At 44.5% G+C, this 15,100-nt stretch overlaps 2 protein-coding genes across 3 annotated transcripts; one reads left to right on the forward strand and one right to left on the reverse strand.

Moving 5' to 3' along the window:
* The first annotated feature begins 990 nt into the window (after positions 1-990).
* Positions 991-11,567, forward strand: LOC135371292 (tyrosine-protein kinase CSK-like). 2 transcript variants are annotated; one of them, XM_064605400.1, is made up of 12 exons: positions 991-1,181; positions 1,471-1,581; positions 1,729-1,829; positions 1,993-2,212; positions 3,278-3,443; positions 3,540-3,636; positions 5,512-5,673; positions 6,729-6,828; positions 6,906-7,001; positions 7,129-7,215; positions 8,375-8,582; positions 9,050-11,567. In XM_064605400.1, exons 2-11 carry the CDS (start codon positions 1,471-1,473, stop codon positions 8,549-8,551), a joined length of 1,317 nt encoding a protein of 438 aa, XP_064461470.1. In that variant the 5' UTR covers positions 991-1,181; the 3' UTR covers positions 8,552-8,582; positions 9,050-11,567. The 2 variants fall into 2 exon arrangements, with proteins under 2 accessions (XP_064461470.1, XP_064461471.1); XM_064605401.1 differs by having other exon boundaries at positions 999-1,035.
* A 65-nt stretch (positions 11,568-11,632) lies between these two features.
* Positions 11,633-14,701, reverse strand: LOC135371289 (uncharacterized). The gene is made up of 3 exons (XM_064605397.1): positions 14,617-14,701; positions 12,924-13,367; positions 11,633-12,867 (listed from the first exon to the last, which is right to left on the reverse strand). Exons 2-3 carry the CDS (start codon positions 13,365-13,367, stop codon positions 11,731-11,733), a joined length of 1,581 nt encoding a protein of 526 aa, XP_064461467.1. The 5' UTR covers positions 14,617-14,701; the 3' UTR covers positions 11,633-11,730.
* Between the last annotated feature and the right edge of the window lie 399 nt (positions 14,702-15,100).

Raw genomic sequence — 15,100 nt, forward strand, 5'->3', positions numbered from 1 at the left:
ATGAAGGTGCCCTCCACCGTTTCCGCATTTCACACAGATATTCAGTTATAGTTTCGCTTTCAACCCCATTCTGTTTTCTTGTTTATCCCTGTTGTTGCGCATGGGGCTCCCCTTTCACGCTCTGGTCCCAACAGATGGTGGACGTCAGGTTCCTCCCCCCCCCCTCTCCCCGAGAGGAAAATTCGAATGATGGCGAAAGGTCACGTGGGGAGGAAAAGCGCCCCCTGGGAGGCGGGTGAAGATGATCCGTAGTCAGTCGTGCATACCATCTGCATCATCGTTGACTTTGGCCACGTGCGATAGTTGACAGACAGCGCGCGTGCTCGTGAACGACGAGTCTTCTGTGCAGAGCTCCGAAAAGCGCACTCCAAGAACGCGTCTGCCAAGTCTGTTTCGCGTCGCTTATCGTCTGCTTTGCCGTTTGGTTCACACGGTGAAAAGGAGAATGTACTGATGTGAGAGGAAGTGTTGTTGTCCGTCCTCAAGGACTTAGAATATGTTGCTTTAAGTTGAGAGAAATGAGAGGGTATACTTTTCCAAGTGAATGTGATCCTTCTGGTTGAGAGGATTCGCTCTGTTTGCTTACATGCAGAGCACTCCCGGTAAAGCTGGGTAAAGGAAGTACGAGGATTGAAGGAGAATAAAAATGCAGTTTGTAACCTACTTTGTAATGGGCGTCAGTTATGGAAGGAGCGAACACTTACACCGAAGTCAAAAGAGAAGGTATGCTGAGTGAAGAGCAATAAAATATATAGCTCCCTAGCTTGTCTGCTTGCGAGAAATCCAAAGTGCACGAAAAACTGGAAAGCCGTTCTACTCACTGTATGAAATGTCCACGGTGAAGGTGAACGTTCGCTTGAAATTTTCGAAATTTTGAGCGGCATCCCTATTAGGAATAGGATTCGTCACTAGCGCCACCACGTACCGGTACAAAGATTACTTTCTCTGGAACACGCTTGGCTCTGTTTACGGCCGCGGTACTCTCGCGACATCTATGAATTGTGAGCGGAAGGTTGGAGTTGGATAACTCATGAGGTGACGCAAAGTTTTAAATAAGTTATGACAGAGATATGCAGTTGGTTTTAAATTGATGTAGGTGATAAACAAAATATGACCGCCACCTCGACATTGTACTTATACTTGTGAAGCGCAGCAATTACAGTCTGAAGAGTAAGCAGAAGGTAATGCTTCGTAGGCCTAAACCTTTTATTTCTCTCTGGCTATCATTTTTTTTCTGAATAATACAAGCCAGTTCCTTGATCCGACTTGAAATGGGAAATCCGCTGTTGCTTCGACTGTTTTCGTCGTCATATGCGGTTGTCTATGCGCATGCTTGTCGTATATTCATGAACATCGCTTCGTATGATAGCGGTTTGTGCTACAAAACGTTTCAAGAACTGTAGGAATGAAGATTCGGGCCTGATTATCTTAGCATTAAGTAAAGTTTATTGCGTTCTTTTTTTTTCACAGATGTTGCCATCAGGAACAGAAGTTGTAGCTCGCTACAACTTCATTGCAAAGTCAAGAGAGGACCTCTCATTCACCAAAGGAGATCTCATGACAATAGTCTCTGACACTCCGGTAAACTGAACATTTTGTAGTTAAAAGCGAGTTTGATCTTGTTGAATAAATTGGCGGGGGAATTAACGAAGACAAAAGCTCAGCTGCGCCATTGACCCATAAGAGCACTTCAATTATTTTCTCTTATAAGTATTTTTTTATTTGTAGGATCCGAATTGGTTTCGAGCCAAACACAATGATGGCAGAGAAGGATTGATCCCCTTGAACTACATACTCAGGAGGGCGGAAGTCAAACTAAATTCGATGCCGTAAGTTACATCTGTGTCATGTTTGCTTGGGTTATCTGTGAGTGCCAGTTGAATTTGACTGATATATTCTCCTGTTGGTAGTTGATAACGAGCTCACCAATCTATTGAGAACTATTATATGTCAGTAGGATAGATACACCTCAGATGCTATGATTCCTCACAGGTGGTTCCACGGGAAAATTACTCGTGACAAGGCAGAGACGTTGCTCTCACCGAGGGAAGATGGCCTGTTCTTGGTGCGGGAGAGTACCAACTATCCAGGCGACTACACGCTGTGTGTGTGCTATCGTGGTAAAGTGGAACACTACCGAGTGATTTATCGTGAGAACCAGCTCACAATTGATGAGGAAGAATACTTCGAAGGTCTTCCACAACTAATTGAGGTAAGTAACGTGCAGATTTATGCGAAAATCCAAGCGATGACCAAAGTGATGTGTCCTTAAGTACATATCGTTGTGCTGAACGTGACAAAAACATGAAACAAAAAAAAACATAACCCTGGACTGGTTTTTTTTTTTTTTTTTTTGAGTTTTCAGGGGTCTATGTGATTTCATTTTAGTTCACCTGTTCTTGCGTCACTTTAGTTTTTGTCAGATCATTACCTAGACTCAGCCAATGTCAGACTTAATCGTAACACGTGGGTGAATGTCATGGACAGATGAGAGCACCAGGAAACGTTAGCCTCTGGGTTTGAGACAGCGTCCGAGACGCATGTTCGGGACTGGGTTGAAACATACATGGGCTCGGAACAGCAGCTTGGTGTGCTCAGTTGGAACCTGTTGTCAGTCTCAGCTTATCAGTCAGCTTATCAGTCTGGCTCATGACTGGCTGCTTTACATGCACGCTGAGACCAAGTCCCAAACCCAGCAGCTAACGCTCCGCTGCGCTGGCGTCTGCACGGGAGACACATTTGCATGTCATAGTTAAGCGAGACTCCGGTTGTACTTTACGGCGGCATATTTTCTACTTTGAACTCCGCAGCTGAGCTGACAAAACAGCACCAGTAGTTCACTTTGGCTACACCCCAGTTTAACTACATCATAGGCCCGGTTTCACCAATGCCGACAGGCATTTGAACCGAGATCACCGGTCCATTAACTTGAATTTAACGCTTAACTGTGCTTCACTAAAGCAAGTTATTGTCATTGAAACATTCCTCACATCACCAACTAACTTTTGTTAAGAAGAATTGAGTGTTAACTTCAAGTTTTAGCAACCCCTGATCTCGGTTTAAAGTTAACCAGCGTTGGTGAAACCGGGCCATATAGTCGCCCGTAAATATTGTCAACTTCGCTGCTTCTGTTGTCTTTGCAACACTGTTGCATCACTTTTGCATACATCCGTAGTTATTTGCTACTTATTTGCCCTTTGAACCTTGCATTTCACATCTCTTTAGCTATCTCAGTCATTTAGTCAACCTCCCTGTGCCACGCCTTATTTATTTCTAGCATTACGAAAATGACGCTGATGGCCTCTGCACACGGCTGTCGCGCTCTGTGCCAAAGCAAGATGGAGAACTGGTTATTGATCATCGAGCCTTTGAAATGGCAGGATGGGCTATCAAGAAGCACGACCTTCAGGTTATCGAAAACATTGGAAAAGGGGAATTTGGAGGTACCCCTTGCATCTCCCACATTTTGTGACACTTGCACTGTGATAATGCTCGAATTTTTTTACCTATCGAGCTGAGGTATATTTTGTGTCCAATAGATGTCCTCCTGGCTAATTATAAAGGACAAAAGGTTGCAGTGAAGAAGATAAAGGAATCTGGGAAGAACATGCTTATCGCGGAGGCATCACTCATGACGTGAGTAGGGAAATGCTCTATAGCGACATCTTACTTTTGCAGGAATAGTCCTCTACCCGAGAAACGTCATGATGATGTTGGTAGGCGGACTGAAACCGAAACAAATCGGAAGGGGAGAGCTGGGTCCCACGAATGGGTACTTGTTCGCTGCCTCCTATTGAAACAAAAGTGGGACCGAAGGTCGCGTCCCTTTCAGAGATCATCGTAATCCCCTCAAGACCTTTTGGGTGCAGCTTTGTTCGCCCCTAGCTTCAAGCGTAGTTCACCTCTACCAAATTGGTGGTGTTGTCGAACACTGTGACGTCATTTGCTTACAAACAGGTGGAGATCTGTTGTGTAGGGGGGCTTTGAATGCTGTAACTTTTCCTGTCTTTTTCTTTCTTTTTTTTTTGCTTTCTGCAAAACTGAAGCCGAATAGGATATGACCAGAAAAATGTGTAAAAAACCATACCTGCACTGCAATCTTGACTTTGAAAGCATATTCCTGCACTAACTGAATCATGAAATAGCGAATTCCGCTGGTCGTTGTAGCGCTAAAAAGCTTACACTGGCTCGAGTATGCATGTTACACTGGTTGCTTCAGCACAAAGAGTGTCGCTGTGTGAGTGTGCCCTGTTCATTTCTACACTGGTCCTGTACCAATACACTACACTGCACAAAAATGCGCCGAGACTGGGGTGACGCGGATTTCGCCTCCCAGCCCCAGCTGTGCTGTCTGAGGTTTTCCCCGGGTTTTCTGGCGGTCTTTCCAGGTAGATGTTGGCTCAGTTCCCCCTGAAGTCTGCCCAGGATGCATACTAAGCCCCCCTGTCCCCCACTCCTCCCTGCTGTCCTCTATCCATCCGTCAATGTCTGTACACCGCTCTCATAGCAACAGTTGCTTCGCGGTGCTAACACGAAAAAAAAAAGAGCACGAAAATGGTTACCGGAATTTGCCAAAATTGTTGCATGCATTTTCTAGGCGTCATTTCTGTAAAATATGTTGTTTTCGAAATAGTTTGTTGCATGTACCTAGGGTTGCCACCAGGCCGGTATTATACCGGCACGGCCGGTCATTTGGGCGCCCTGCCGATTGCCGGTAGGAAGGTGATACCGACAGCCTTTTGCCGGTATTTGTGGCTCAAGACCTTTCATAAGGGCTTTTACGGGATTTTCTCTTCAACATTCCACTACAGCTTGAATAAATCTGGAACACAGACCCAGCTCCACAGTCACCAGTCGTTTTCTTAATTTTATTAATTGTTATTACTAGTATTATCATTGTTATTTCTAGCATCAATGATACAGCACCACACAGGAACATATGTTTCCTCGTATTATCTTGAGCGAGCACACACTCTCTCTCTCTCTATGCATGTGCTCGTCCACCCCTCATCCACTTTCCCACGAGCCTTTCCTCCTTTCCCTCTATTTCACTTCCTCTCCCTCAGCCGGTATTTTTTACTACGAAAGGTGGCAACCCTACATGTACCCCATACTACCATTCAGTGTGAAAGTTTTTAGTTTTTTTTAAATCCTCTTTATGTATGAGCTTTTTTTTGTTCCTAATAATGTGTAAAACTCGTTAATAGGAATGTAACCTACAGTATGGCACATCTTTGGAAATTTTTAGGCATCCACTTCACCTCATACATGTGAAGCAGCAAGAGTTGCTTATATTTGAATCCTCTTTTTTCGTGTCTTTTCGTTTAGTATACACTCTACTAATGTTCCTGAGCTTTGCTTTGCTTCTTGGCTTCCAATTAACAGACTTTTGGCATTAAGCAACATAAGTTGCACCATAAAGCATGGCTCAGAACATGAAGCATTATGTTGCTTTATCATGCTGCACGGAGGACACTGTGTCGCAATTGGAATTACACATTTTCTCTGTAGGTCTCTGAGGCACCCCAACCTAGTTCAGCTACTTGGCTTAGTCATTGAAGACACATCACTTCAAATTGTGACCGAGTACATGTCCAAGGGCTCTCTGGTAGATTACCTTCGGTCCAGAGGTCGTCTGCATGTAACAAAGCAGGACCAGATTAACTTCACAACGTGAGTGTTATTTTATTACGAATTACGAGAAATGTCATCTCAACGTCAGACAAAGGACATAGACAGAACTAAGATAACTAGAGGTGTGCAAATATTTGAAATTTCGAATATTTGCGATAATTAGATTCGTATTCATATTTGAAAATGTGCTATTTGAAGTTTTCATGAAAATTCGAATATTAGATTTTTTAAGAATATCATTGCAGCTTATTACAAAGCTCTTCAGGCTGCACGCTAGAATATGTACGTTGCGGTAACAGCGACAAACATGTATAGTAGAACAGCTGCAGAGTGACGTGCGGATGCTTTCGAGGTACGCTCATCTGCGAATGCGTCGCTACACGTTTGGTAACCGAAACCGAAACTGAAACTAGTGCACAGTTGTGTGCAGCCGCCATTTTGAAGTCCGCCACAGCCAATCGCGAAACTGCGGTACGCCTCATGCATCATCAGCACAGTCCCGGCTTTCGTGGATTGCCAACGAAACTCTGAACATTCGTGTGAGTCCTACAGTTCGGTGAAATTCCAGTTCAGTATCGAAATTTTGTTGGCGCTGAGCTCAGCACTGCTGTTCACCGTGCCACTGCATGCGCAGCCAAAACCCACATGTCGGTGGTGTTTTGGATCAGTGGTTATCAATGGATAATCGTTGGACTGATACGTCCTCACAATATGAAATACCTCAGTACTCACAACAGTATGGACAGTAAGCAATTCAGTTTGCTTGTAAAGAGGTCCCATGTACATTACATAACATAACGCAAAGTCAAAAGGAAAACGCATGGCATGAGCAAGTGTTGCTCCATGTCCGTTGTGCTTAAAATGCACAGAGTATCAGAATAATGTGGTTTTGGAGCAAACGGAGCTGTGTAATATACACACCCTGTCTATTTCATTTAAATTTGTTTCATGCACATTGCTATATTCGGTGGTTAATTTATTTGGCTTTTCTTTTTTTTCTTTTTTTGTCCTTCAAAGGAACTTTGATCAAATGGTTGAAGTCACAGATTTTCCATGCATAATTGAAAGGAACATGATGCTGTCTTACATTGCAGAGATACATGTGCAGGGATGGCTTACTTAGAATCTAAACACGTTGTCCATCGAGACCTTGCAGCAAGGAATGTCCTGATATCAGAAGATGGCATAGCAAAGGTTTGACGCTTCACTTAACAGCTTCCTCATTCGGTGTCCCTCGTACTTTTCTAAAAACCTGATTATGAAACGAAAAGGTCTCGGACTTTGGACTGGCACGTGACGAGAGTGACAATCTGGAGGGAGGGAAGTTTCCAATCAAGTGGACAGCACCCGAAGCTCTGAAGTGTAATGTAAGTGTAAAGTCGTGACTACCGGCCCTTTCTACAACCCTATTGTTCCGCGTTGTATGGTGTATGTATGTACACAGGGAGTAATCTCATAGTAATGGAAGCTTTTTTTAATAAAATTATTTATCAGAGGTTCTCCAACAAGTCAGACATGTGGAGTTTTGGTATCCTGCTCTGGGAAATATACTCTTTTGGGCGAGTGCCTTACCCAAGGATAGTGAGTATCACGTTTATATCAATTCTTGCACATAACACATGTACTAGTACCATAACTCCTTAGTTCAGGATTCTTCAGTATGGAGTTTGCCAGCACAAGCTCACCTCCGTCTATGCCATTTTGGTATAGTAACGTAACCATTTTTTAATGTCCTGCATACCTCATCCCACTCCTGTTATCTTTTCTGTGACCCGTGTTGCCAGATACGCATGTGCAGATGCAAAGGTTTCGGTGCATCTTCTAATACTACGTAGAGCTTGCAGAATGCAAGATGATCACTTAAGGTGATTGCTCGATGTGAGTGCAGATCTGCACGACAAATTTTCGTTGTTGAAAGGCATATATTTATAGATCATTAGAGCCCTAAAGCTATAGGGTTTCACCCGATTCTTCCCCAAATTTGCACCCCTAATTGAAGGTTGCCCCTTTAGGGTGAAACCCGATTTTTACCCGGCAAATCGCCCTCACCGAGACATCTGTAGGAATACACACTAACTTGTTTGGCAGCAAACGCAGTTACATCACCATTTGTACCGAACCAGTTTGAGTAACAGAGCCCGATTTCTCTCGGAATTTAATGTACTGGAAGTTTTTCCACCCAAATTTACATGAATTTAGAGCACACGCTTATTCACCCGATTTTTACTCGCCGAATTTCGAAGGAAAAGATTTCCCGAAAACTTCAGGCTCTATAGATCAACCTCTGTGCTCCCAATTATTGATGCTGCAGCAGTTGACAGCCCCTCAGTACAGGCAAGCACATTAGGTGCACTTTTCTGCCTAATGTCTTTGTTTTCAGAGTGCAAATGGAGAGGTGCCATCACTTATCAAATTGGCACACATTAAACTATGTACGCTGCACGACATCTCCTGTCCTGCAGATGCTGCTGTTGCCACTTCCTGCAGCAATGTGGTAACGCGACGCCGTAACGTAGATCTGTTCGAGCGATTGACACAGACACAGTGAACTGGAACTTTTAATATGTCAGTCACCCTTTTGTGTGTACAAGATGTGATACAAGGCTGCACCACACACAGATTTCTGCTGATCTGCACTCTACCCCTCTGATGCTGCACTGCACATCGCTTGCAAAAAGCTTTGCTGTGTGCAAGAAGCTTCAAAGTCTGCTCATACCCAGGAATTTATTTTCTTTTGTAGCCTCTTGCAGATGTGGTTCGACACGTGAGCAAAGGGTACAGGATGGAGTCACCTGAAGGTTGCCCAACAGAAATCTATGAACTGATGAGATCTGCATGGCAGGAAGACCCTGATAAACGTCCCACCTTTGCTGATGTCCTACGCAAACTAGAAGGACTGCGCAATGAAGTCATGTGACCTCAAGGAAATCCTTCCGCCCCACAGTCTTGTGAGTAACACGCTGTGTGGCGTTTTGTAATGTCTTGTGCGTGTTTTCTCACGAAAATGGGTGAGACCAGCAAAATTGGACGATGAGCTACCCTTGTTGTGGGGCTGAACTGATTCTTTTTAGAGTAAGAGCCACATTCATATCTGAATACAAGCTGAATGTGCTCTTTAGCAATGATGATTGCACCGCGATGATTTCACGTGGTCTTCCCCCTTTTATTCCTTCCTCGCCCACTTCCATTGGTTCCCGAAAGCATGTGATCTTGCCCGCAGTCGCCTCATTGGTGAGGGCACCAGCTGTGATGATTTTCGGTATTCGTGATGGCGATTTTTCGGGCATCTGTCACCCGCTTGCTGTAAAACTTGGAATAGAAAGTTCACATCGATGCACATATAACCATGTTTTATATTGATCATTTGGGTGTCTCAACCGCTTAAGATGGCGTCTCTCACATTTCTTTGTTTTAGATCATGAGGAGCAGCACTCTGCAAAGGACAGGAGTTTGCCTCAACCTCCTGACTCAGGGGAAGCAGTTGAACCTGGCCAAACGAGTGGGGAGAAAGCACCTCTGCAGAAAGACTGGTTTACGACCGCATTTGGTGCCTTCCTTTTGATGCTCACAGCATATCTTCAAACTATGAGTGTGCCACGTGCATAGGTGGTCTTTCACTACATTGACAGTCAGCTACAGTAACCAATGTCCTTGGCTGATGCTCCATTCATTTGCATGTTTGGCAACAGCTTTCTCATTCTCTCCATGAGCGTACGATCAGATTATGTGGATTGTTACATTTTTATCGTAATTTAATTCAGTCCTTCGTGAGTTATCGTAGTAACCGTACCTACCGCAGAGGATCTCTAAAACAAGTCCAGCTTAGCCTTTCTGTTAAGCTTTTTATTGAATGCTTTTGCACGTATGTTTATTTTAATTGGCCTGCTTGTCCCCAGGGCAGCACTTTGAAAGTGGCATTGTACATATCAGGACCGTTCTTAGCGTCAGGTACATCTGCTCTTATATACACGATTCGTATGAACAGCCAGCCATCCGAATGTAATGAATGCTTTGGTCTATTTTTTTAGCTTCCTTTACAATAATTGCATTCAGGAGGAAGAAAGCACTTCTCACGAGGCACAGTCACATGACATGCATGCAGCCATGGCGTTTGGCAACAAGTGAATGGGAGGTGTAAGCATAGAATGCTTTTGGTATGAACATTTTTTAAAAGCAGTCAATCACGGTGTCCAAAATCACAGTTTGACTATACATGTCATGTTCAACTCTCACTGTCTGTTGCCCAATATTGTGAAAGCAATCATTTAGCCTTTACGGCAGTTGTCCATGGCTGGGGATTTGATTGTTTCCGTGTTTGATGTCTAAGAACTAGAAGCCGTCAATGTTGTTGCACACTTTTGTTAACATTCTGGGGCAGGTACTGCTACTTACTACTTTACCAAGGGCATTCACCTATCATGTTACATTAAAAGTCGACGCCCCCCCCCCATTTAGTGGGGGGTCTGAGCCCGTGAACTTCCCGTGTCTGCCGTATTTCTACAAGCCATGCCTAAGGCAGTTAGTGCAAGTAAAGTATGATAAAGCTGCTTTGCTAGCCTCTTCTAAGGTCTCTCTCTCTGCTTTGTATATAGTTCACAACCCACAGCATGACTGAAAAAACTTGCCACGTGTAGAACAAATGAGCAGTTACTGCATTCCATTCTGTGTGCTCTCACTTCCCAATTCCAAAGAGGTCATGTAACAGCGAAGGTTTTCTCTAGGCTTAATTCAGTTGTGGAAAGTCACTTGCTCAAATCGTGTGATAATAAAAAATTTTGAGAAGCTTGACATCAAAGTAACATCACTCCGTCTGTTAGTAATGTAATGGTCAGACCCGCGCGGTGAGCTGCCGGAGAAGCAAAAGTAGAAAGTTGTGCGTTGAGAACTTGAGATTAAATTACACAGACTCAATATATATGTCATTGTACAATAGCTCACACGTGACAAGTCTACTACGGCAAGAAACCGTCTGATACAGTGCGTCACTCGTGTTTCGTGCTTCCCTGTTCATTTTGCTATGTTGAAAGACCGCGCATTACAAGGAAATGCACATACTCTGTGTACCGAGCTTAGCACTGCTCAGTTTTACAAAATCTGAAAAGCACCCGTGTGCTTTATAGTTGAACACAGTGCAACCAGTTTTTACACCATGGTCTTGAAACCTTTCTCTTTTGTATAAAAGATGCCAAAAGGGGGACGCCCTAACGAGTTCTTTTTTTACGATTATGGTTTTGTGCATACTGTGCCTTCACTATTTGCTTCCAAATACTAAGTGTTTCTCGCTTCATTATCCAAGAGTGCCTGTGGCATCTCTCTTCCTTACTGCCAGCTACTTCAGTGCATGCTCGGAAGCATGTGTTTTCTTGTATGTGTGTTTTTATTTTTATTTTTTAGACACATCTTGTTAGTATTCTTACGACTTGCCTCAGTCTGAAACGGTTGGCTCCAGAGCAACATGCTGATGAACCTGTGCTATTCCCTGATGACCTCACAAGAAAAAATCAGTGGAAAAAAAATTATGAAAAAAAAAATTGCGTCCAAATATTGGGTACTGTACGCTTTTTCAATAGCTTAGTCTCCAACTTGTGCTCTCCGTACTTTAAAAGGTGGCAGTTAAAATCTTAAATGCGCAGTTGTTCCATTCCTAGCAGACTTTTGTATGGGCGTTTCATACAAGATTTTGAAGTGTCCTTTTCACGTGGTGCATGCCTAGCGAGTACGCAACTGAAGTAGGAGTGGTGTTCAAGTCACGTTTTGCATTCACATGATATACTTACTCAATTTCCAGTGCGATCTGCCGGTTTGTACAAGTCGTGTCTTTTGTAAAGTTTGTGTACATTATGAAACAGCAGGCAATGTGGTGAACAGCCAGAAACGGTTTTGTAATACTTTAGATTGTAAATTACTAATAAACAGTGTGCAAAAACTGAAAAAATGATGGGTGTGGCAGTACTATAAGGAAGACGTAATAACTTGAGACACTGGCAGCCATGTTTGTTAATAAAACCGATGAGAGAGACGCTACAAGACGACACCTGTTTCAGTAGAGCATGTACGCAACTAAATGAAGGTGTCCTTGTCTCAACTGCAGACATTTCAACAGTTGGGCTTACCCCCTGCCACTTCAGTTGTCACTGTGTCGTGAATAATGCTGATATCTGAGGGGAAGCCATCTGTAGCAATACACCCATTTGTGAAGCTTTCATTGCGTTCATCATTCGTTTTCATCAGTGGTGTTTCTTCTGTCACCTCATAAATGGTTTCACCTATGCTAAGGCCATATGCAAACTTTTGAGTCAGTCCACACACGTTTGAGACTGACAGATTGCTTGAAGCTTCAGTATTTGGCTCTCCTGCTGTATGACACTGACCTGGGGTATGAAATTCTGGGCCCTTCAGCTCTTCGACAGCAACAAGGCCTTCACTTGGCTGTTCCTTTGCAGCAGCTGGAGCAAACTCTGAATCAGGTGTTGTAGGCTCCTCACTTTGATGTGATGCCCCTATTATGGAGGCATCACCTTCGACCTTTCCTTCCCTGAGTAGCCTTCTGTAAAGTTCTTCCATGCGGCCACTGAAGTCAAGGTCGGCTGGAGATGCCGGTGCTGAAATCTGGTGTCCTTTGTGTTGGATATCAGCTGCATCTTTCTTTGCAGATGTAGAAGAAAGTGTGACTCTCCTCAGGGGCAGCTCAGGAACACTTCCATCTAAGCTGTCTTCAAGTTCACAGATTAAAGTAGGGGTTGCTTGTATGCCCATTGCAGATTGACGTGTAAGTGTGTTGCACTGCAAGCTGGACGAATGAACAGGTGCTTCAGAAAGCTGACTAGCAGGCTTGGACGTTGGACCATTTTTTGAGGTGATGGTCACTGTTTGCCTCTTGGGCTGGTTAGGTCCACTTGCCTCAGACATAACACTGTGTTCTATTTCAGATTTACATGTAAGTGTGTTGCTGGACGAATGAACAGGTGCTTCGGAAGGCTGACTAGCAGGCTTGGTCATTGGGCCACTTTTTGGTATGATGGTCACTGTTTGCCTCTTGGGCTGGTTAGGTTCACTTGCCTTAGATGTAACACTGTGTTTCATTTTGGACTTGTCATTTCTCCGTTGTGCGCACTTAAACTCAACTGGCATCGTTAACAATCTTCCACTCTTGGTAGTTGCTTTGGGTGTAGTTTTTTCCGCTTTGATATTCAGCTTCTGTGAGGATGTCAGAATCTTCCCAGGCGGTTGTGTCTGAAAAAGACATTACAGCGTATCGGCGTGTAGTCTGTAAACTTCAGAATAAGTACCTTTTTAACTGTTTTAACTGCCTTGGTAGGTCTTGTCTGTACGCTCTTAACGGTTCCGAGGAGGAATATGCTGCCCCTGTATCCCTGCTCCGATCGTACATTAACTGCGTACCTGCAGCTTGTCGATTTCACCGTAGGTGCCCAGGTAAAAACAACGCCTTTGGAGCTCCCTGAAGGAACTACAAGTGCTTTGGAATCTGCTGAGAACCCTACAGGAATTTTATCCATAATTACGGCGTGGTCGATGTCGGAGGTGTTTCGAATCTCAAGGGTCTGCTTAGCCTCCCTGCCTGGAAGTACGTCTCGAAATATTAGTTGCGGAGCAGAAGAGAACGGTTGCAGAACGAGACATTCCTTCTTTGCCGTCAGGTTCAGTTGAACCTTCTGTGGCGGCGAATATGACAGCATCCTCGAGGAGAGTAAACTTCCCTGTGAGCTTTCCATCTGAGAGAAAAGGAAGCAATAACCAACACCAATAACGAAAAGTGAAACTACGCGTAATAGGAAATAGAAGAAACACCATGAAGAGGTCTAAAAATGCGTTGGGATTAAAACTTGAAAACCCTTTGGGAATAGACGAGTTCAGAAAATCCCAGTGTTCTTTGCGCACACATTGCATCCTGGGCGCCTGTTGAGCGGGGGGACGAAGAATAATCCTTCACACTTCGCTTTCGCTGACCTTGACACATCATAGACAATGGACCGGTAGGGGAAAAATCGGAACAGTGGGGAGGCCACCCGTTTCTTTCGTATTAGTAAACTCCCACAGTTCAAACCGGCTCTAAGCCCTCTGGGATTTTCTGAACCCTTCTATTCCCCGTCACTACGCTACACAGCCCTTCACACGACCCTACACAGCGCTAACGCAAGACAGCATTCGCAGCCCAACGAGCCGTTCAGGCTTACTCCGATTCAGCTTGGCGCCGCCGCTTCGCAGCCTCAGCATTCTTTCGCCGCCGCTCCTTAGCACAGCTTTCACAACCCATGGTGCGCCCACGCAGACACGTCTGAACCTGTCGACTACCACAGCTGCACCGCTGCACTACCGAGTGCCGACGCGCCGTGGTCGCGTCGCCCTCTCCTTCCCTCTCCACTCACCGCGCATGCGCGCCGTGACTACAGGCAGACCACGCCGCGGTTCTTGCGTAGGGGGACTATAATGCTAACTCACTGAAAAGGTGTGCCACAGAAGAGGAATTTCAGGAAATCCAGGTCCCCCTTGCGCACGCGTTGCATCCTAGCCGCTTACTGTCATGGGGAAAGGGAGAATGGTCCTACAAGTTTCGTTTTTTCTGACCTTGACCAACACTTCAACAGAAGGCCTCTGCGCTCTTTCAATTTAGGTCACGCGTCTGGCCCTGCTGTGGCTGTTGGCGATAGATACATATGTGACGTCGCCGAAAGAGCGAAGATGAGATAAACTGACTCTGAAAATATATGTCAGCCGTCCCAGGTGTATGACGTTTTTGAAAGAGTGCAGAGGTCTTCTTCGTTGTCTAGAAGGTGTTGCCTTGACACGTCGTTGACAATGGGCCGACACAGGAGAAATCGATACAGTCTGGAGACTTTATCCTTCTTTCCGATACCACGCAAGTCCCACAGTTCAAAGCGGCGTTAAGCACATAGGGATGTTCTTAAGTCTTCTCAACAAAGCGGATGGGATGGGATGAAAAGATGGGCTGTGAAATGTTACCTCAAACAGGGCGATTCTTGAGACCCCTTCAGATCATATTCGAAATGCACCTGCCCATTTGCCGATTGCGTATAACCATTATAACTTCTTCTTCTTCTTCTTCTTCTTCGTCAAAAGTGGCGTCAGGGGCGTACTACAGTTGCAAGACAGCTTATTGATCATTCGATGGTGCGGCATGCCATGACCAGTAGGTACACAAATCAATCAATCAATCACCAGTAGGTAAACTCAACTAAAATGGCACACGAAATGTTTGACTCGTAAAAAAATATATATAAGAGAGAGAAAGAGAGAGGAAAAAAGTTCTACGAAGCCTGTTAAAACCGATGTCCGCTTATCTTCCTGAGTCTCAACTGCAAATGGCAGATTGGGCCATTTGGTACAAGATTGAGGTTTGGAACTAGGTTTGGAACCATGACGTATATACGGCATCGTTTTTGTTGTTAACCTTTTTTTATTAGACTTGCCCTGTGGGACGAATTTT

The sequence above is a fragment of the Ornithodoros turicata genome, chromosome 10 (assembly GCF_037126465.1).
Source record: "Ornithodoros turicata isolate Travis chromosome 10, ASM3712646v1, whole genome shotgun sequence".
In the NCBI taxonomy this organism is placed as follows: Eukaryota; Metazoa; Arthropoda; class Arachnida; order Ixodida; family Argasidae; genus Ornithodoros; species Ornithodoros turicata.

Coding starts and splice junctions, on each gene's coding strand:
- LOC135371292 (XM_064605400.1), top strand. CDS start 1,471: ATGTTGCCATCAGGAACAGAAGTTGTAGCTCGCTACAACTTCATTGCA. Junction 2,213..3,277: donor GTCTTCCACAACTAATTGAG/GTAAGTAACGTG, acceptor ATTTATTTCTAG/CATTACGAAAATGACGCTGA. Junction 6,829..6,905: donor CAGAAGATGGCATAGCAAAG/GTTTGACGCTTC, acceptor TGAAACGAAAAG/GTCTCGGACTTTGGACTGGC.
- LOC135371289 (XM_064605397.1), bottom strand. CDS start 13,367: ATGGAAAGCTCACAGGGAAGTTTACTCTCCTCGAGGATGCTGTCATAT. Junction 12,868..12,923: donor CAGTTAAAACAGTTAAAAAG/GTACTTATTCTG, acceptor TGTCTTTTTCAG/ACACAACCGCCTGGGAAGAT.